Source organism: Sarcophilus harrisii, chromosome 4 (genome assembly GCF_902635505.1).
Source record: "Sarcophilus harrisii chromosome 4, mSarHar1.11, whole genome shotgun sequence".
Lineage (NCBI taxonomy): Eukaryota > Metazoa > Chordata > Mammalia > Dasyuromorphia > Dasyuridae > Sarcophilus > Sarcophilus harrisii.
Genome location: NC_045429.1, coordinates 192693711 through 192717218, shown reverse-complemented (window position 1 = coordinate 192717218; position 23508 = coordinate 192693711). Strand labels below are relative to the sequence as shown.

At 36.4% G+C, this 23508-nt stretch overlaps 1 protein-coding gene across 3 annotated transcripts in view; it reads right to left on the bottom strand.

Moving 5' to 3' along the window:
* The window catches only part of SESN1 (sestrin 1), a 126559-nt gene that overhangs the window by 5952 nt on the left and 97099 nt on the right, over positions 1–23508 (bottom strand). Inside the window, exons 1-7 of one of the 3 annotated variants that reach the window (XM_031964445.1) lie at positions 20417–20599; positions 11372–11437; positions 10131–10331; positions 9322–9504; positions 8296–8538; positions 4933–5080; positions 804–916 (exon numbers count right to left, since the gene is read on the bottom strand). In XM_031964445.1, the coding sequence (XP_031820305.1) occupies positions 804–916; positions 4933–5080; positions 8296–8538; positions 9322–9504; positions 10131–10331; positions 11372–11437; positions 20417–20530 (1068 nt within the window). In that variant the 5' untranslated portion in view covers positions 20531–20599. Of the gene's footprint in view, positions 1–803; positions 917–4932; positions 5081–8295; positions 8539–9321; positions 9505–10130; positions 10332–11371; positions 11438–20162; positions 20340–20416; positions 20600–23508 lie in introns of those variants that run through there. The other 2 variants (XM_031964446.1, XM_031964444.1) reach the window with 2 other exon arrangements.

The window sequence follows — 23508 nt, the reverse complement described above, 5'->3', positions numbered from 1 at the left end:
TTCTCTTTGCTAGTTTTTAAGAGTTCTCAAAATCAGCTGCTATTTTAATCTTCTCAAACTTACAACAATAAGGCTTTTTAGATATATAGCATATACAGCCCTTTTCGTAGTGGCTAAAAAACTGGAAACTGAATGGATGTCCATCAGTTGGAGAATGGCTGAATAAATTGTGGTATATGAAAATTATGGAATATTACTGTTCTGTAAGAAATGACCAACAGGATAATTTCAGAAAGGCCTGGAGAGACTTACATGAACTGATGCTGAGTGAAATGAGCAGGGCCAGGAGATCATTATATACTTCAACAACAATACTATATGATGACCAGTTCTGATGGACCAGGCCATCCTCAGCAACGAGATCAACCAAAGCATTTCTAATGGAGCAGTAATGAACTGAACTAGTTATGCCCAGAAAAAGAACTCTGGGAGATGACTAAAAACCATTACATTGAATTCCCAATCCCTATATTTATGCCCACCTGCATTTTTGATTTCCTTCACAGGCTAATTGTACAATATTTCAGAGTCTGATTCTTTTTGTACAGCAAAATAACGTTTTGGTCATGTATACTTATTGTGTATCTAATTTATATTTTAATGTATTTAACATCTACTGGTCATCCTGCCATCTAGGGGAGGGGGTGGGGGGGTAAAAGGTGAAAAATTGGAACAAGAGGTTTGGCAATTGTTAATGCTGTAAAGTTACCCATGTATATATCCTGTAAATAAAAGGCTATTAAATTAAAAAAAAAATTAAAAAAAAAGATATATAGCATATACAACACAAAATTCTATTTTACCTGAACTCGAAATGTTGGCACATGCATCCCATGTCTAGAGAAATCTTTATAGCCATAACTAGTGTCTTCAAAGTGTCGTGATACATCTCTTGCTGGTGCAACTTCTTCATCATCTGCATTAATGAAAAATGCCATTACTGACTTTTTAAAAAGGGTCCTTGATAATTATATTTTATCCACATGATTTTCCTTTTCTCCCAAGTAATTCAAAATAAAATACTAATGTGGTAATCTGGAAAAGTAAGTTAGTTACTAGTAAATGGAAATGCACTGAAGGCAGCATTTCCAGATATTCTCATGCATTTCATTTTCTAATTCAAAAAAGATGAAGTTTTAAAAGTATGATTTCATACTTGAGTGCAAAGTTTAGAAACATTTGTGACTAACACTTAAAGAAAAAATATGGATTAAATATCTTAACTGTGGTACCATGCAATAAGATGGAACTTAGTAATTACAAAGGCTGTGGTGTAATTTGAAGATTAAAGTACAAGTGAAAATGTACCATGATAGTCATATAGTCAAAATAATCTAGTGATCCTAAGTACTGTACAAGTCACCATAACTACATCCTGCTATACTGAGTTCAGTTTTTTTACAGGGAAAAATCAGCATTAAAATTAGCATAAGATCTGATAAAATGACAATCAAAAAGGGATTCCTGCCTGTTAACTCCCATAACTTCAAGTATGACAGAAAACAAAACTACAGTACAATTTAAGAAAAAAGTCACTCTTGACTTTAAAGGTTTTAATAATTAAAAATTGAGTAAAGTGCTTTTTTGCTTTTTTATTATCAAAATATTCTTTAAAAATATTTTGTAAAACATTTTCCCCATTTATCCTTATTTTATTCTAGCCAATTCAAACTATAAACTTAACAGCTTTGAAAGATTATTAAGATGAAATTTTAAAAATCTTTTTCATGGATTCACAATTCAGTTCATTTCAACAAATAATTATAAAGTCTCCAGGCAGAGAAAGAAAAAAATTTAAACTGAAATTAAATTCTGTGAAATTATGACCCAGCTAGACTCCTACAAGGAAAGATGAAAATGTATCTTTTTTTTTTTTTTGGAAGGGGGGGCTGAGGTAGAGAGACTGGATGGGGAACACCTGCTGTTAGGCTTGGTCAATTTTGCAAATTTCTTTTTTCCCCTCTTGTAATTCTTTGTTATAGGAAAGGGAGGAAGAGGGAGAACATGGAGAGGTGCAAAAGCAGATTATGTCAATAAAAAAGTTCTTGAGTTCACTACATTCTCTGGGCTGGGAAAGGGGTAGGTGGCAGAATAGGAATATATGGAAAAACAACAGAGACAGAGAGGAAGAAACAGTCTACAAAATAACACAAGAATTTCCAGAGGGAGAGAGCACTAACTAGGGGAATAGGAAAGTCCTATGTGCAGGCCTGCTGAAGTGAGCTTTGAAGGAATCCAGGGCTCCTATGAGGTAAGGAGGGAGATAAATGTCAACTACAGCAGTAGCAACTGTGGAGTATGTGAAAAAGAACTATGGCAGAAGAAGGACCTTAACCATGTTATGAAGAACTATAATATACTATGTGGAGGATTTTCTGTATTATCCTAAAGAAAATAGACACTCCAGGTTTTTGAGTAAAGGAGTAGCATGGTGAGTAGATGCTGGGCTACCCAACAGAGAAAGCCAGAGCTGGGGGAACATAGAAATTCTCTCACTTCTCCTTTTAACTAAGGAGAGGGAGACAGAAATGGGCCCAAGGCACCTTGCTAGGACCATCTCTTTTTCCACGGTTTTATCTGATTCAGTTCTCCACTTCTGTTTTGTTAAAGCCACACTACCATCCTGACTTCTATATAGTCCTTTACAAATTGCTCTCACAATGACCCACTACAACTCCAAACGACTCATGGTAAAGATGCTCTCCTCCTCTAAAAAGAGAACTGATAGATTCAAGACTACAGATTGAAGCAAATTTTCCCTTCTTTGTTTATCTTCTCACCCACCCATATAGCTAAAATGGAAATGTTTTACCTTTGTATATATAATATTATACGTGTAATTCTTGAATTCTAAATGGGTGGGGGAGGGGAATGAAAGGAAGAGTATTTGGAACTGAAAATAAAAATTTAAAAATTTCATTTAAAAAAAGTGCTTTCATAATAAGGGATAAAAGAAGAATGGACTGGGAGAAAGGGAAAGGGAGAAATGAAATGGTACAAATTATCTGTCAAAAAAAGAGGCAAGAAAAGTAGAGGAGGAAGAGGGGGAATGAGTGAACCTTACTATCAACAGAATTGGCTCTAAAGGAAATACATATTCAATATGAGTATAGAAATCTATCTTACCCTGCAGGACAATGGACGGAATATAAGATATGGGAAAGGTGTGGGGAGGATAATTTAAAAAAAGAGAGAGTAGATCAGAGGAGGGAGTAGTCTGTACCAAAACACTTTTGAGGAGGGATAGGGTGAAAGGAGAGAGAAGATAAATGCGGGAAATAGTTAGCAATAGTAATTGTAAAAAGAATATCAAAGCAAGTTTCTGATAAGGCCTCATTTCTCAAACATATAGAGGGTACTGAGTCATTTATAAAAAATAAGAGCCATGCCTCAATTAATAAATGATCAAAAGATATGATCTGAGTTCAAAGAACTATAAATTCATACATATGCTTTGACCTAACACCACTACTACCAGGAATGAATACCATAAGAGGTTGGGGGGAAAAAAAAATGAAAATGAGCTATATGTACAAAAATAATATTCAGAGCCAACTCTCTTCTCAGGGCAAAAATATTGGAAATTGATGGATCCCCATCAATTAGGGAATGGCTTGATAAATCGATGTGTGTTTGTGATAGGATATTATTATTCTATGGGAAATGATAAGCAGGGTGCTCTCAGAAAAAAACAAACAAACCATGAACTCAAGCAAAAATGAAATATACTGTGTACAAAGTTGTAAGCAATGTTTTAGGATAACCAACTGCAAATGATTTTGCTATTCTCAGCTGTTATTCTCAATAGTACAATCCACAACTACTCAAGCAGTTATGATGAAAAAATCTATATCTAGAAAAGGAGCTGATTGTGTCTAAATCCAGACTGAAGCATTTCCTTTCTCTTTTTTTTCCAAACTTATTTTTTTTGAGGGTTTTTATTTTTATTAAGGTGGGAGCTCTGTTTTCTTTTCACAACTTGACTTTTGTGGGAATGTTTTACATAACTTCACATGTGGTTTCTTAATTGTGGGTGAGGATAAAAGAAATAACTCAGAATTCAAAAAATGTGAAAACAAAAATTTTTATTGTGTATTTTTCCCCCCTGAGGCAATTGGGGTTAAGTGACTTGCTCAGGGTTACACACCTAGCAAGTGTTAAGTGTCTGAGGTCAAATTTGAACTCAGGTCCTCCTGACTTCAAGACCGGGGCTCTATCCACTGCACCACCAGTTGCCCCTCTTTTTGCAAATAAAAAGAAAAAGTTCTTTCATATTCAAAATGGAAGCTAAAGCAACAAAAGAAAACATTTTTAAAACGCTGAAGAAATCTGAAAATTTTTAATTATTTCATTTGGATTATAGGTATCTTGATATCTTTTTAAGACATATCATATTAATACCACTCCACCCCCATAAATTCACCATTATAGCCAAAGTAATCCATTAGCCATTTTCCAAGCTCAGCATTGAAATTCTCACCTGTGTCTATATGTCTTTGCACAGACATTGCTGCACCCATACCTAGGTATATGTACCCTCTTCTTTATTTTTGCCCATTGGAAACCTTTGTTTTTTTAGTCCATGCTACAAGAAACTTTCCCTTAACTCCCTAGCTGTGTTTTTTCCTCAATCCCCCAATTATCTTGTTTATATTTTTGTATTCCTCCATTCCCCAGTAACATGAGCTCCTTTTTTTTTGGGGGGGGGGTTAATTCTAGTTCATAGTACATGCTTTAAGAAATTTGCTTTAGTTGAATTATTGAATGTATTATAAACTGTGTTAAAGTTCATTTTCAAATATTACTTTTACTCGTAATAAAGAGTATCTAAAACAGCTTCTCAACATTTGTCTAACTAGTTTCTGGCCTATTTCTCCAAATAAAATTTTTTAAAGGAAAGAAAATATTTTGGTATGTAAAAATTATATTTACCTGATGAAAAAACAAACATGCTCTCTCTTTTTTCAATCTCAAAACGTGAAGCCATCTCTTCTTGACTTGCTTCTTCTTCATCACGACATTCCTGTAACTGTTTCATCTTCTCCATGAGGGCTTCAACCTCACAAAAAGAATCAGTTATCTGAAAATAATACATAATTTGTGTTAAACATGCCACAGAAGTAGATATTATTCAGGAATTTAAAGTTAAAATTGGAACTCTTGATGACCAACTTGTAAATGACTTTGCTATTCTCAGCAGTAGAACCATCCATGACTTCTCTGAAGGACTTATGATGAAAAATCCTATCTATACCCAGGAACTGATTGTGTCTGAATACAGACTGAACCATTCTCTTTCTCTCTCTTTCTAAAGAATCATGGAAATGCTCCTAACCCTTATTTTTGCTTGCTGCATATCCTTCTACCTCTGAGTATACTCCAAACTCCCAACACATCCTAACCCAAATCCCCTGACCTCTAAACCTTCCCCCATCAGATTCCTTCTACCTACAGATGGTGTCAATTCCTAACCCTTACACTTGGGAGTTTTCTGTTCATTCTACTCTCTCTCTTGCCTTCCACTTACAAATGCATGCCAAAGCCAGTGTTTTCATTTCCACAATCTCTCATAATCATCTCCAGCTCCCCAAGAAAAGATCCTTATTACCCCAGGTATAGACTATATAATACTCTTTGTTGTTACATGAAACATATTGTTCAATGAAATTTGGTTGCCATGCAAAATTCTGTGCCTCAAACAGAGTGTTGCCATTTTGTAGATGTGTTTGTGAAAAGGCTGGTGCTTGCTGTCCATTTTTCGTACTTTAGTCCTGCTAGTGGGACTAAGCAATGGCAGCCAGCCATGACTGCCATAGTCCTGAACCAATCCTGTCAACTCTACTGCAGGGGGTTAACGCATGAGGTCTGGGCAAGCCCATCTGTGCCAAAAGAGCACCAGAGGAGGGATCTGACATTTGCCACCTGCTTGGTCTCCAAGTTGCCAGCTCAGTGAGATAGTTGGAATTTCTATCTTATGAAAATAATGGCGCTAGAAACCTTAAAGTTAACTGTAAGTCAGCGTTAGATATGCCCAACTGATTGGGCTTCAGCAGCTTCTTAAGACTGAAAAGCGACATTAGCAAAGATCAGCATATTATAGGATACCTATACTCTACAAAAAATGTTTTGTGGGTCACACTTGAATGTAATCCTATTAGTGCCATAATGTTTATTATTTACTATAATAATATCATCAAGGAAGCCTACTCACTGATAAAGCTCAAAGAACTATTACTGATCACATCAGTATAACTGACATTTCTAGGGCAAAGGTATGGATTAACTTCATGGGTATATAAAAGATTACATTGCTTAGTAATTAACATTGGCTCAGGGTAGTGTCTATTACCCTGACACTACTCTTTGCTGGGTTTAAGTAGTCCATGTTATCTTTAATGGTATTGTTAATGGTAATACTGTACTTACAGTTTAAGTATAACTGAAATAAGTAATGTTTTAAAAAATAAAACACTGGGCTTAGAACCTGTTTCAGTTGCACTTATGCCTGTGCACTTATGCCCAATGGCATATAGAACAATTTAATAATATTGTTCTGTTTTGGACCTTGATCCTATGCTCTCTTACAGTAATGACTATAAGTTCTCATTTGCTCAAACAAAGATGCCAGCTGGAATAAAGAAAAAAATGTCAGTATAAAAACCCAATGGCATTATTTCTTGGCATTTTAGATGTATAGTAGTATTAGGAGAAAAGTCACTTTTCCTCTTTTTTTGTATTAATAACTGGTTAATCTTAAGGAGCCATTTGGTATGAATCACTTTCCAGACTACTCGTCTAGTACACTGAAAACATAACTTATCAAATGGTGGTCTGATACACATTCTAAGAATGCCCAACTATCAACTATTATGCATATTGGGCCAGGTTCATTAACCAATGCTCATTATGCTTCCATTTTACACAAGGACAACTGGAGGCTTAAAGAGTAATTTTTTCTTAATCATATAACATATATCACTGTCAAGTGACAAAAAATAGAAACTTATTCTTAATTGTCTTAGTTCATCGACATATACTCACTTGGTCTCCCTTTTAACCAGAACAAAGAAGCAAAATAGCTGGCTGGGAAAAGAACAAAGCTAACAGGCCCAATAAAAGCTAAAAGACCTGAAACCCTACCCATGACTTTGGGTCTTATTAACAAAGTCTTGAAATAGTTACTCAAAAGTTTTCTGATCTGTGAGAAGGCAGCAATATTAACTTGTCCCTTGTTTTTGAAGAATATATGCAATAATAACTCAGAAAAGTATATAAAAATTTAATTCTTCGGTGTGTAGCAATATTTGGGTGACTTTTTCTAAATGTAGAAAATTCTACATGTACAAAAATATTCATGGCAGCACTCTTCTCACAGCAAAAAAAAAAAAAAAAGAAAAAAAAATTGGAGATTGAGGGGATACCCATACCCACTGAATGGCTCAATAAACTATGATATGAAAAAAAATCGCTTACATTGCTTTGCTATGATAACCTTACCTCTTCAGAACCTTCAACCCTTTATTTGGTATCTTTGTAACCTTATTTAAAGAACTGTTGATATCTTAGGATGGAGTTATCAAAAGGCTTTAAAATGTCAAGACTAGTAGTATGTCAAAACAAGTCAGATTTTCAAAAACATGAATCAGTTCAAATGCTTTATGTGATGACAGAAATGAAAATTCACATTAAAGTTTAGCCAAAATCTAAAAGTAAGTAATAATTTTTTAGAATGATTATTTTAGTTTGATATTTAGATATATATTTTTAAATCACTTTTTAAAAAATACAATACATATTCAAGAGTTGAGATAGCTACTAAAACATAGCTAAAAACTCAAATGTTGAGTTCATATTATAATGGCAGCATTGCTGCCACTCAATCTTAAGAGTTTATATAATGATGATAGATGACATCCAAAGGCCTTAAATTTTCTTATTTCTTATCCAGATGGCATGTTTTACTTGGTGTTCAATCAATGATATATAAGTCAGAATAATGTAGTAAAATTACTATAAAGGTACATTCCTTTATATATCCACGAGCAAAACACTACACTTATTTCTAATATAGAACAATTTAATAATAATATACTATTTTGGACCTTGATCCTATGTTCTCAAAATATGAACTTTTTGTTATAATCCTGAGCATTTCTTAAGTCTGAAATGCCAAATCAAATTTCTAAGATAGTTTCCTATAACCAAAATAAAAATATAATGAACAAAAAGAACAAACTAAAGAAACAAACTGGCTAGTTTTTTATTGAGACTCCATAACATATAACTGATACTTACTGAAACACTTCCTGCAGGGATAACATGCATCTCCTCCATGCTGTGATTGCCATTTGTAATATCACAGATGCAGTAGTTACTGACAGAAGGAGGTCGAAAGGTATGGCCACCATCACAATGAATTTCTGGACTGATTCCACAGCCAAATGTGAAAGAGGCAAGAGAATGATAGTGGGTGAGCAGAACAACTGCATGCACCAATTCAGCAAGGGACCAACTGTGTTCTTCAGCCTTTAAAAGTTGCTAAAGAATTAAAAGAGAACAGGTTGTTACAGTGATAAAAATAGCTCCCTGACAGCAACACCCAACATATCAAAAGCAGAGCCAGATACCACACAAAATGTAAGGTAGTTGTGGGACACACTAAAATTTTAGAACCTGCTGATAACTGTCTTCAGAAATATAACCCAATATCCTATTTTAAATTTAAGGACTGTTGCTAGATAATGGAAAAATTTGCAACTGGGCCACTGGCATGTCAAAAGGTCTTATAGGATCTGCAGTATTTCAGAATGCTGAATTATGAGTGGTTTGCCCATATTACATATTCAAGATCTCTCAAAATGATCACAGGAAACAGCGGAAGGAGATGTGCCTATATGTTGTTTGGAACATGACAGTACATCATCAAATCAGTTATTTTTTGGGGGCCATTTCCAAAATATTAATGGCACAAGCTTGGGCATGGAGATGTTTGTTTACATATGTATGTATGTACATACAGATATATTGACCTCCTTTATCTATTCTCACATTCCTGTTTAGTTCAGTAACATTGCAAACTGTATTACAGAATAGATTCCAACCTTGTATTTTTTGTTGCTTTAGTTCTTTTACAAAGTCAGATATACATTAAAATGTTTTGTAGGACAGGAAAAAAAACAATCACTAATCAACCACACAATGTAATCTTTACATTCTCAATCTGTAGAAACTATCACAATTCAGTTACTTTATATGTATTCATTAATAATTATAAAGCAGAATAAGCATCTTAAAATTGAAATCATATGCTCAATGACTTACCTCAATATGTTCTTTGGTAATAAGCCAAGGTCTATGGGCTAACACTTTGTTTAGCTCTCCCAAATTTTGTAATTTTTGAGGTGCATTCTCTAGACCATTGAGCCATTTGGGGTCTCCTCCAACATGAAGAAAATCATTTACGTGGAGGTTCACTAGGTAGGAGCACTGATGTCTTGCGGCAGCCTTAAGAAAAAGAAAAAAGCTCACTATTCTGAATTACCAGAAAAATGACTTACAAAAATGGACTCTCAAACTATATCCAAATAGCAAATGAGGTTACTCTCATAATTAAGAATTCAAGAACTTTCTGTATAACTTACAATAACTGGTGGAAATAACTCATTTTATTAAAAAACAAACTCACATTCAATCTCTCTGAAACTCATTTTTCCTTCTTAGAATCAAGAGATATTAAGTTAAAAATATTTATGGGATCACAAATGAACATATATACATAATACATAGATGAAAAGGATTAATAGTATTCCAAGTTACTTAAAAGTCGACACATATGCAGATGTGCAATTTCACAAGAATTTCTGATGCCACAAAACAATTTTGAAATGTTAAGTAACAAGAAAGTCTGTTAGTACATTTTATTCTCTTAATTTTACAGAAAATTTATATTTTTCAGTGAGAGAAGCAACTCCTTGTATACCATCATCACCTTTTGTTTAAGGTTATAAGAGATAAAAATATAGATATTATCCCCAATAAAAATCCAGTTAAAAATTCAAATATAAAACTTTTTAAAGGCATTCCTTTTAGAGGAGATGGGATAAATTAATTTTCACTGAACCTTCACACACCATTATTCCAATGTAGTGTCGGTAATGAAGAGGGAGTGGCCCATCCATCTGTAGTAGATAGTGTTGGGTTTTTAAGAAACTTTCTAGATATTGTGGATGAAAAACCATCACTAAGGTAATGTTATCTAAACGACCCAAAGCAGCAAAAGAATCAGCAAACAAAGTGTGCATCTGGGCATCTTCATTACCCACTTGAAGAATCTGCATAAATGAGAAGAGGAAAAAAAAATCAGTTTTGCAACTTGTTACTATACATTTTTAAAACTATACTTTTTGACCCTAATTTATCTGTTGATATTAAAAAAAAAGGTTTGCAAATTTGGCAGCAATTTGCATCAGGAATTAAATTTAGGAAACATGTTGGGATATGAGACCTCACGAGATACATTCCTGAAGCCTCTCATAAGGTAAGACTAATATTGCTGTTAACAGCTAGAAGGGACCTTAATGAATCTCTTCATTTTACAGATGAGAAAACTCAGACCCAGAGAGGTTAAGTGATTTACTTCCATAGTCACAATTATTATGGGGCAGATCCCAGTCCCTTGGCTCCCAGGCCTGTGTTTTTTCCACTCCACCACTATACTCCTGATGGTAACTGACATTTGCAAAAGCACCTCCAATTCTGCAAATTACTTTATGAACATTATTTCATGTGATACTTGAAAATTAGTCTTGTGGGAAGTTGAACACAAGGACCCAACTGTGACTATAACAGTCGGACAGTACAGCATCACCTCCCACATCTCATAGAAGAAAGGTGGCAGGCGATAGGTTGGAGGTAAGACACTGTCAGACAAGGCAAGGGAAGAGGAAAGGGGGCTATCAGTGAAAAGTGATAGCAATGCAAAAAAAATTTTTTTTAGAGAAAATTAAGTACAGCTGCTTTTGAGTACTGATGACCCAGTACAGGGATAGCAGAGATTGACTGTACACCCACTACTGCTAAGTAACTGAAAGCATGGGAAAAGTTGGCCATTGTTTGAAATGAAGGGGTGGAGTATCATCACTGAAAAACAAGTCTTGGCTTTCTCTACATGACTGTTAAAAAGTGTCACAAACTAAGATAAATCACAGCTTTATAATTCTATAGATTTACTGCCAAACTATGATGATGAATTGTGGTGAGCTTTGCATAAAACATTTTATTGACCAACATTTGCTCCAATGCCCAAAAGTAGGTTCTGAAAACCTTTCCTTAAAAGCATACAGTTCACTATGTACCTTTGAAAATAACATACCTCCTTCTCTGGGATGAATCTGCTTGGTCCGTGTCCTAGTGGTCGAGGAATTCTAATTCCAAGTTCCTAGAAAAGAAAATTACACCATCTCAAATCTTGAGCAGTAAACAACATGAACTGGAGCTCTGGAAATGGAAAAAACAGCTACCCAACCAGACAGAGACAGACTTGTTTGGGCAGTATGCTGGTATTCATGCCTAGATCCACACTCTTCCCTTTTCTGTTTGCATCTAAAAGCTAACCACAGATCACAGTGCCATTCTGACTAAAAACAAGAAAACCTGTTTTACTAAAACCATAGTTTTGCATAAGGTACTTGGTTGGCAGAGAGTCTAGAACAAAACGTTCAGCACACAGCAGTCAACCGTGTGGATCGTCAGTGATACAAAATAAGACCCATGTGTCTCCACATTCAAAATCAACACATGAATCCTTAGACATATTTTCTGAAAAAAAAAAGTTGTACCCTTAAGATTTATTATAAACCAAAAAGTTTTGAAGAAAATTATGACTGGATACCTATAACAAAACTTTATAACTAAAGGAATTCTAAGGGGAAAAAACCCACAACTGATTACTGATCAAAAAAACAAAAAGCAATAGATGTTTTCTAGAGGACCAAGAAAACAAATTTGGAGAAACTTTCATTTACAGAGTATTTCAGTTTACATTAATACTCTTTATTTTTTAGTGTATCATATAGTAATGCTTCCATTACATATCAATAGTTGAAAAATTAAAGGACTTGCCTTTTAACACATAAGGATGATAAGAGGTTCCATGTAAGCAGCCTGCCCCCTAAGTGACTTAAGTCTTCTGAAATTGAAAGAAGTCTCCTTTTCCATATAATGTGCTCAAGAGGTACCCCAATAATTGAATTTTTTTGAGGTCTCTGCCAACCAACTTAATCTCATATCTTTCAAGACAAAATAAAAAATTTTAGAGACTGCATGGCTAAACATTAACCCTTACATAATTACATAAAATATAATCTCCACCCTCTCCCCTGTGCTTTCAAATGTTCTTTGTGATTCAAACCAGATGTTTTCCTTTTTAAAAAGAGAGAAAAACTTGGCTACAACCCAAAAACCTTGGTCTAAGTTAGTGAAAGCATCTTGCTCCTAAAGATTATTAAAATAGGGCACCCAGGAAAAAACTTAAGGACCATCTTTTTTAGGGCAGGTCAATGTGTTCATACATTGAGTTCATATGTGCCAGATGAGTCTACAAAATAAATGAAAACATAACTTCAAGTCTAAAGAAAAGGAGTGAAGATTTGATTTCCCTACTAGGGAATAGCCTACAAAAACTACAATGTTCTACTGTCAACTTTGGTGGTAGATGCCCTAAGTGTATTACCTGGTGGTCAAATCTAGTCACAATTTCAAATCTCAATTTTTATCATTCCTCACAACAAACTGTCAGGAAAAAAACAACAACAACACATTTCCTTAAAACTCAAAACATCATTTGGACAAGAATGCAGTAACTTCCACAAACAATAAAGTCCCTAAAATGCAAAATGAGAAATAGCACTATACTTTTTCAGTCAGCCTTTCCGGAAGTTCTGTATTTACAGGAAAGAAACATATTCCACTGAGTCCAAGTGACTTCTCCCTTAGTATTCATTTCAGTGACATTTTAATTAGTATTTAACCTACTTGGGTCTCAGTTTCTTTATTGGGCTCTATGGTGCTTTCTGGCCATCAAATTATCTTCTAGTTGTTACGTGTGTGAACTTTTGTCTCCTAAGATCTAGAACCTTTTTGAAATCAGGGACTATGTGATTTATTTTTTTTTCTCTTTCCTTATCCAGGTATGCTCCACTTCTTTCTTCCAACCCAGGATAGGGCTCAGAATTTGGTAAATGCTTATTGGTAAAGGCTTTATACATACATACATACACACACCCCCCCCCCCCCCCCCCCACATGTCCTGATTTTTCCAGGGAAACTGCTATGTCTAAGAGTAATTTCTTCTTCTGGTTCTCTCAGTTAAAAAGATCTAGTATACTAGTCTTGATGCAACAGACAGGATGCTGATCATGAAGTTAGAAAATGCTCTTTGTATTTCCCTTGGGCATACATTTACTCTCTCCCTACCAGTAAAATGAAAGCATCAATCTAGATAATATATCTTCAATCTTTCATCTATCTTGGTTTTTATCACTTAAACCTAGGCTATTTTTCAGGGTGGGCTTCTTTAAAGAGAATATTCCCTTCCTCTTTACTCTGATTTTAAAAATGTATATATTGTATTATTCATAGACCAAAAGTTAACTTAAATACTGAACAAGGAATAATTCCCAAAACTCCTTTTTGTTATCCCTTGGCCACTGTACCACTTTATTTCAAATTTGTTTATCTCATCTCCTTGAGAGGTTAGAATTAATTCACCTTAATTGTTAAAGGAAACATGTTAGAGATCATTCTTAGGAAGGCAAAATGAGAGGATGTCACAAAAATAATCAGTGTTGCCATTCCAAAAAGGCTGAGAATCAGTAATTTAACTTATTCCATGGGTATCTCCACCAAGAATGCCAAGAAATTCTCAAGTCTTCTATTTTTATCCTTTCTGTCAAATGGTAATTTACTGTTAGCAAGCCAATTAATTAGTTATCAAGCCACAGTCCTATTTTCTGAGGCTATTCCAACAACTCCCCATCACCTAATTTCTATACAACAGATAAAATTTCACTATTTGGCATTCCTTTGAGTTAAATTCAGATATTTCCAGGAAGTGACTGAGTAGTGAAGTAATACTTTACACTTTAATAATATTAAAAATACATAAAATAATATTAAAAATAACATTAAAAGTACATTAATTCATTTGGTTCTTACAACTCCTAGTGAGATAGCTTCTATACTCATCTCCATTTTAAAGAGGAAACATAAGCACAAAGAGGTCAAGCATTCAAGCTCAGATGTTTCTGATCCCAGCTCCCACCCAGCTAAGTGTAAAGCATCACATTGTTTTCCCTAGAAAGCAACAGGACAATGGAAAGTTGGAGGAAAGGGAATCTGAGAAAAGCAAGGAAAAACAGGGACCAGTTAAAACTAGTTCCACTCCACAGATCTCAGGGCAAGCCTTGGGCCCATCTTGGGCTTCCTGGTTTCACTTCTCTCTTCCAATATCAAACAAGATCAAAATTAGCTTCCTACTAAAACTAAAGCATGTGAGATATTTATTTAGTAGTACAAAACCAAGAGGAAAAGGTAAGAAAGAAAAAAAAAAAAGGATTATTTTCTTCCATCATCTCAATAATCTGTCCTTTGCTGGAGCAATGGAAGTGTGACAAATATTTATCTAGAATCATACCTGTTAGGGCTCCTAAACCTTGAGCAAGCTACAAAACATGTCTTGTTGCATTCCTAAAAAGTACCACACGTATTTGAAATAAGAAGGGAGAAAAAGTGGATTTTTCTTTACTACTAACTAAAAAAAAAATTAGTTTCAGGTATCCTAAAAGTGACAATGTACTCTTGGTGAACTCTTAAGATGCAACCCAAACAAGAAACCCGATTTTAAAATAAATTGTTATTTCTCTAGGTAAAACTTATTCTTCCCCCAAAATATCAAGTTTTGCTTCTTTTTTTTACTCTTCTTTGGAGACAGACTTGATTTATGAGAAGAAAACCAAGTAATATCTGCCATGTTATCCTGACAACTTTAAAATTAACCTATCTCATTTAACATAAAAAAAGCTGCCACCAAAGGAACCCTATTGATCAGGAAGATACATTAAGAAAAAAAATACAATCAAATATTATAACTAAATTAGTTCCTTAAAAATGAACATCTCCCATCACTTAGAGAATATTAATAAAGAAATTTAAAGCCATGGTATGTCCATAGATATATCATGTACTCCCTACTTTCTGAATGCTGTGACTTTCCATCCCAGGAACTGAGTTTAAAGCCTTTTTTCAAACTCTTTCCAGCAAATCAGGCTATAATTCATTCTTTCTTTGTCAAATCTATGTGTGTGTAAACATATTTTTATTTTTAAAAGTATAAATATATAAACACAAATTCTGTTATTAACACCAAATATGAACATTTCCATAAGCAATGAATATATAAAGAACCATGTATGAAATCACAGATTTCTGTTATGTAATTTTTTTTTTTAAAGTAAATCATGAATCCAGGAACAGCTAGGTGGCACAGAGGATAATGCTTGATCTGAAGTCAGGAAGTGCAAACCTGGCCTCAGATATTTCCTGTGTGACCCTAGGCAAGTCACTATCCTTGTTTCCTCATCTGTAAAATGAGTTGGGGAAGACAATGTAAGTAAAGCAAGCATTATCTTTGCCTAGAAAATCCCCCAAAAGGTCCTGAAGAGTCAGACATGAGTGAAACAACTAAATAAATTCAACATGTCATTTTTAAATTGTTCCACATAAAGTCAATTTTAAAGCTTGTAACAGAGATGTGTCTACATCTAGTACCTCCTTCAAGTGTTGTGGGGGATAAACGAGAATTACAAATACAAAGGGTATTTGGTGATAAAGACTTTTTACACATTGATAAAAATTTGTTACAGATTTCCAATTTATTGGGGGAAAACTGGCACACCTGTCCGGAATCCTTTTCTTACTACATTACTTTGCCTTACCATTAGCTAAATGGGAAGCAATGGTTGCACTTGTCCCACAATAGACAAAACCATTGTATTTACTTGACCTTGAAGGAATGCCAACAGATTTTAATTATTTTGACAGCAAAGAAAACTTGTGTTTGGGGGACTGACAAAAACTCAACTCAAATAAGCTATGTAGTGTGAGATAAAATTATGCTATTCAAAGCAATTACTGTAAGTTAAGGATTTTTACACTGAGACTTCTGCAAGTTTCACATGCAGCCCAAAGCATAATATAACTGGAGATAATTAAGCTATTTCTTACTTAGGTTGGCAGCACTCTAACAAGTTGGAGAAGCAGTAGTAGAGTTATAAGCTTTTGGAAATACTACATAGAGATAAGAGAACTGCAGCCAAAACCCCTCACTATTGACAAAGATTCCCCCTCCCCCCCACCATATGGATAAGTAGAACTACAGAAAAATGTATTACTTAGCCCACAACTTCATTATTAAGAATCCAGAGGAAAGAGACTATAGAAAAATGTCACTTAGCCCACAACTTCATTACTAAAAGTTCAGAGGAAGGAGAAAGGAAAAGCTTTTTAACAACCATAGTAGGTGTCACAAGGTCCTAATTCTAACAACTTAGATTACTACCTGGTAGTTTCAAGCTTTGTAAAAGCATTTTCCCCACCACCTAAAGAGTTAATTTCTGATTATTATTACTCTCCCTTTTACAGCTGGGAAAATCAAAGCAAAGGGAAGAGAAGGTGCTGCTAGAGCCAGGCATATGAATAACAGCATCTGACAGGAAATGAAAAGACAAAAAAAATGGTAGAAAGGAGACACAATAACTAACAACAATCAGTAAGTTAAGTCTAATACAATGAGGTCTAAGCACTATAATAATTTTTTTTCTGAGTCATCAGATATTACTATCAATAATTTCTTTACAACAGTAATAGTAACTTGGAGTCATAAAAAGGTTAATTTATGTTCATTATACAATTTAAGAAGCGAAAAAATATAGATTTCCATCAACCAGTTACAATATAATAAGTATAGGCAACTAAAGATGAACCTTGACTATTCACTTACATTGAATACTTTTCTCCCTTTAACATATGATAAAGGTGGTTTCCATAGGAATTGATCAAACAATGTCATTAAAATCCTACCAATGCCTTGAAGTTGTGTGAAAGAAACCCTAGGTGCTTAATGGCTCTGGCTGCCAGTAGAACACAAGCTGTGGCACCTGGTCCTACACCAAACCAAAAAAGTTTCCTGTGCAGGCTGGGTGCCAGACTGCAGGTTGGGAGGCTGAGGGCTTCCCTCAGCTAAATTCACAAAGATGTCCCATCACCAGAAAGAAGACTGGTTTTACAAATGAGAAATTATTTTGGCCACAAAAACTCATGAAGCCTCAACGCCAAGACTCAGATAAGGGTGAGTTCAGCCATGGAGAGACAAAGTGCAGGTGAAGTCTTGGATCACTTAACTATCAAGCAAACAACTCTAATATACATTACATGTCTAAAGGACAGGACTTTAAAAGAGCAATAGCTAGTAATGGGAATGTAAATTTCACATCCTCACAGTAGGCAAACCTGTATATAAAAAGAGGGGATTGGGAAGATCAATAGTTCTTCTGACACTGAATTGATAACCACAGGCTGTCATCTTGGAAAAAAACCTAGCCAAGTACTTATAACACTAAAATATTTTCAGAATTACTTCATCAATTCTCCAAGGAACTATGCTTTCATCATTATGTATATTTTCTTACCCTATGCAGAGGCTGCTCCTCCACAACATGGTAAGGGATCTAAATTTCAGAATCAAGAATGTAAATTCCTAATAAAGTATGACAATACAAGTGACCAAAGTGCCCCAGCATGTTATAAATCACTATGATTTCTCAAAAGTTGTTCTAATCAGATGGTTTTGAGTTTATTAAAGGTTCATCTATGAAGTTGCATATTTTAAAATAAATGCCATGGGATATGATTAAGACCATTTACACCATGGGAAGTAGTTGAAACTTTTCTGGTTTTGTTTTTAAATCCAACAAACTTAACAAAGTTGATTTCTTTTTTTTAACCAATGATCTGCCAAAATATTTTGGCTTCAATGGAGTCATAACAATTCACATAGGCTCTTTAACAACACTATTTGAAAAAAAAAAATTTAAACACGATCAATAAATTAGAACTGATTTAAAAAACTTCTTTCATAATAAAATGAGTTAGCATTTCCCTTAGAATTGATTCATTCACACTAGCAATAAGTTATTTAGAAATAATGAAAACTACACTTACTATTTTCTAATACTTCAATTCTCTTTTTAATAAGACTTCATCCAGTATATTTTCATTGATTTCATAACACTGTGTCACAATTTAATGAAGAGAGTCTAGATAAGGGGCTCTGGAGATCTGGACTCTAAAACAGGCTCTGCCATGAACCAGCTGTGTGACTCTGGACAAGTCATTTCACCTTGATGCCTTCTATCTCTAAGATCTTTTCTCATTGTCAGTTCTCAATAACAACTATGGAGGCAAGAAAAATTCGTGAATGGTAATCACTATGTGTGTCTTTTATAAACAAATATCTTCTTGAAAGATGGTGTAAATGTTTGGCACATAAATACTCTACCAAAATCAATTCACATTACAAATATATTAAAGAAGCTTAAAATTAATTTTTAATCCTTTCATAAATCAGGAAAATTCTATGTAAACCATGTACCCCCTAATTTGTCAAAGGACCTGGGTTTGAATCCTGACACTGATAATAAATCATTTAATTTCTCCCCAATTCAGTTCCTTAGCTGTAAAATGAGAGGATTGCACTAGCTGACCATAGATAACTCCATAATTTTTGAAATACAAATCCACGTTCTCATATCTTGGGCTCTGCAAACACTTGGAAAAGTCCCTGTTTTCTTAAAACACAATTCCATAAAGTTGCTAATCAACTTAGGGTTTAAAATTTTGTCTTTTTTGGTTTCTAGTTTACAAGGCTAATTTTTTTTCCTGAGGTAATTGGGGTTAAGTGACTTGCCCAGGGTCACACAGTAACACAAGAAGTTAACACAGTGTTAAATGTCTGAGACCAGATTTGAATTAAGGTCCTCCTGAATTCAGGGCTGGTGCTCTATCCACTGCACCACCTAGCTGCCGAACAGAGCTAAATTAAAGCAAAAAACGCCCCCCAAAAACCTTTTAGTTAGGTGGATTATCCAGTATGCTGTACACAAACACTGCTAAAACTAAAACCAAGGTCTAATTGGGCACTATGAGGGCTATTCAAATGATAATCTATTATGGCACCCTTAATCAGAATTGTAATATGAATGCAACATTTTTCCAATTGTTATTTCTGCTTTTTTGGGAAAACTTCTAATACTTGGGCGTCTGAAAAAATGTTTTAAAACTGTTCTGCTGTCCAACAAAAGGCATGTTTTGTCATGTACCTATAAACTTCTAAAAGTATTCAGTAGTTTCCTATAATCTTCAGAGAAAACAAAATTCTGACATAATGTGTGAGTAGTACTCTCCATTTAATTGATGGATCCATATCTCACAGGTATTTCACCTTTAAGTGATGCCCATTTATCTGACAAAGCTGCACAGAAAAGGCTGAAACCGTTTTCTAAGATTAAGCAGAGCAAAAGCATCCAACTCAAATTCTGATTCAACTTAAACTGCAGTCTCCCCCGTTGTTTCTCTCCTCTCTCTGTCTCCAAGGCAGTCAATGTAGATTTAGCTCATGCTATGTGGTTCCTCCCAAAAACACCCACTCCGGTTTCATAGGTAACCACTTTAAGGACAAAACACTTTCTGAATTCACTGGCCCGTTCTAAACACGATCTCAGGAGCAGGAGAGAGTTCAGATAAACAGATAACCAAGCTGACAGCGCATTATCCAAGCAAGTAATTCAAACGCATTCCCTGGAAAACCCGCCACAAGCAGAAGGAAGAAGGCAGCGCAAGAGCGAACACCGCTACGGGGTAAGGCAAACCCCACAGACTACTTCGGAAAGCTCCGGGGTTCACGTCCTCTTGGCTTGTGGGGGCTTGTCCGACAAGCCCCGGTGGTGTGTGCACTGAGGGAGGCTTGCTTTGATTAACCACACGACAGCAGCGCCACCTCCCAGACTCGGGCATTTTAGCCAGAGGGGAACAAGAATACACGCTCGCACCTGGGAGGCCAGGTCCGAGAAGGAAGCCGAGCTGTCCGGCTGGCCCAGAGCAGCGGCGCCGACAGGGCCGGGGCCGGGGCCGGGCAGCCACGGGCTCGCGGGCCGGGCAGCCACGGGCTCGCGGGCCGGCCGCCCTTCCCTCCGCGGGGGGTTTGATAGCCAGGAGCAGGGGGATCTGAGGCGGGCCGCGGGCCAGACCCGGCCCTCCGCGTCCGCACCGCCCGCCCGCGCGCGCGCCCTGCTCGGCCAGGTACCTCTCGGGCTCCGCCGCCGCCGCCGCCGCCGCCGCCGCACTGCTTGCAGCCCAGCAGCTCCGTGACCGCCAGGGTGGCCGTGTACGCCGCGTTCGCTGCCGTCGCCAGGCGCATATTCGCTGCTCCGGCACAGTCCGTACGGAAGAGGCTCCCGCAAGCCCAACCCGCAGTCGGCAGCGGCGGGCGGACTGGCTGCGGGCAGCGCGGCGGCCGCTCCGCCTGCTCCAGCGACGGGACTCGCAGCGCCACAGAGCCCGCGGACCTCTGGGCTGCGGCCGCCCGAGTCAGCGCAGAGGAATCACAAGCGCCAGGCGTGGGGGCGGGGCCTGCCAGCCAGCGGCCGGGAACAAACAAGACGAGCAGCCCCCGCCTCTGTCTCCGGGCGCTGACAGCCCCATTCTCCAATGCAGGGGCGGCTGCTGCGGCGCCCCGCCCCCTGGTGCAAAGAGGGGCTGGCTGGTCGAGGAGTGTCTGACACCACCAGGGCAAAAACAACTCGGGAAGGAGGGGCGAGAAGCGCCGAGGGGGAGCAGCTCGGCAGCCCAGGGAACGCGTTCGGTCCGACTGAAGGTTAGCTTTCCCACTGGTCCGGTGGGCAGCTCGAGCTACTGAATGAACTCAGCCCCAATTCCCTTCTCTTCGCCACAACCCAGGCTCGCATTTTTTAGTAGGGCAAAACCCAGAGCTTCTGTATACATCTAGTCTGACCCGCAAATGCCAAGCATGAGTCATTTTTCATTTCTTTTTGTAAACCAAAGATTCTCCTTCTTTGCCACTTCGGCGGGGCTGACCTGTGGAGCAGTGAATGCAGGGAAAAGTGGGGTACAAGATAGCCTAAATTGCATTTCAAATTTATTTTTGGTAACCCATGAAGTCACTATCGATATTGTCTCAGATCTTTAAGAGATGATGGGCATTTGCAGATATCCGAGTTCTCTGGTCTTCCAAGCAGATAGAAAGTTTTTCGAATGATTACTTTCGAAAGATCTCTGATTAATAAGGAAATACTTATAGAATGAATTTAGGAAGAGACATAGAAACTTCACCTAAAGCAAGTCATTGAAATTGTTTAATTTGGAACCCAAATAAATATTTCGACTCCTTTCCTCAGCTATCTACTGCTGCAATGGAGTTGAAATAGCTGTAGATAGCTATAGGTCTCAAATGTTCAAAATTTTGTCAAGCCGAGAAAAATTCACAAGCACCAGGGATAAGGCTTAGTTAAGTTCTGGCAGAATTATCGCCGGTTTAGTCAAAGAATTTTTTTGTTTGTTTGTTTAGTCTAAACAATTAAAAAAGCATCTACCAAGTTGGAGAGAACTACTTTAACAAAAATAAAAAAATAAGGAGATAAAAATTTGAGGTAGGTTTTTTTGATAGTTGTTTCTGAAGTCACTGTTTTCGATACTTACATGGCCAGGTAAAGTTTTACAATTTTGGAAAAGAAAAAACAGTTTCAAAGAGTAGCAAAACGTAGCCCTGTATCAAAATGGTAGAACTCAAAATGTGAATATGTTTTAGGCCTAGTGAATGGCAGTTTTACTCTCACTCTGAGATAGGATAAGTAACTCTTAGGAATTTGTAAATAGTTTATGTCTTACAGGAATAAGTGAAAACAAGGTTATTTCTTTTTGTCAAAATGAAGGCATATATGAAGTAGCAAATTCAAATCCATCCCCAATGCATTTCTTTTTGTCCTTTTTCTCTAATACACACCTGTAAGGTTAAAAAAAGAAATTGTTTCTTTAAAATTCTGTTTCTTAGTGTGTTCATATTCTACTGTAGGCACTGAGAGGGTACATAACAGACATTCAATAATTATTCACTGATTAAAGATAAAATGAGACTATGTCAAAAACAAGCTCTACTCTCAGTTATATATTTTAAGGAAATTTCAATTTATTAGTTTGTTTTGAAGGTGACAATGAAACATCCATAAATGAACATTTATAGGCTTATGGCAGAATTGGCCGAGTGGTGGGGAAAAGAAAACAGGGAAAAAAGACAAATTCTCACCCATGAGCAATAAAAATAAAATTTTGGGAAGCAGAGCTAAGAATGTGGCTGCTCATGGAATCTAACATAAAAGATGCAGAATAAAACAACTGAATTGCTTATTACAAATTCTAATCTCTCTGATTAGGATGTTATAACATATCCATTAATTCACCTAATGCTAAGAATGCTTATTAGAGACAATGTAAGAAGGAGTCTCTTAGAAGTTATAGTGATGGGCTTTTATTATGTTTTATTTATCATATTATTTTAGGTGGTCCTAAGCAGCCAAAAGATTTATGCTGCAAATACTTTTCAAACTTATTTGGAGGGTTTTCTTAATTATATATCATGAATGGAAGGAACAGATTCTTATTTGTCATCTTCATTATCTCTAGTTACCTTTATTACCTCTTTTCCATGTTGGAAAACCCATATATATATATATATGGAAAAGATAAATGTATTCCATATTTTATCTATGTTAAAATGTCAGATAAAGAGCTTCCAGATTTTCCCCTCAAGCTTGGTAATAAATAGACAATAATCCTTGGAAATAATTACCACCAAGCTGACAAGAATTTATTGTCTATGTGCTGTGCCAGGCCTTATGAAGGATAAAGAAGTAGAAATCTAATTTTGACCTATAATCATTATAATCTAGAGCTAGTTTTTTTTTTAAATGGGACCCCAGATTTAAGATGTAGTGGCAGAGCAAATAACTCCCCTTGATGGAGACCTGGCTTCAAGACCTCCCTTTGGGCTCTATTGTGGTAGACAGTATCATCATCTTCACAGTCCTGCAGACTCCTAACCTAGTATCATCCACATCTTACCCACACTTGTCCAGCTCCCAGGGCAATCTGTTGCCTCTGTGACATCACTTGAATATACCCCCTTCTCTTTTCTGTTTCTATGGCTGCCATATAGATCCAGGCCCTAGTCAACCAATGCCAGACAATTACAATACCCTACTAGTTGAAATGCCTGCCACAAGACTCCCCGTTCAAGCCTCTCTTCCATTCAGTTGCCAGAGTGATTTTCCTAAAAAACATGGGTCCAACCATGTCACCCTATACTCAATAAACTCTAATGGC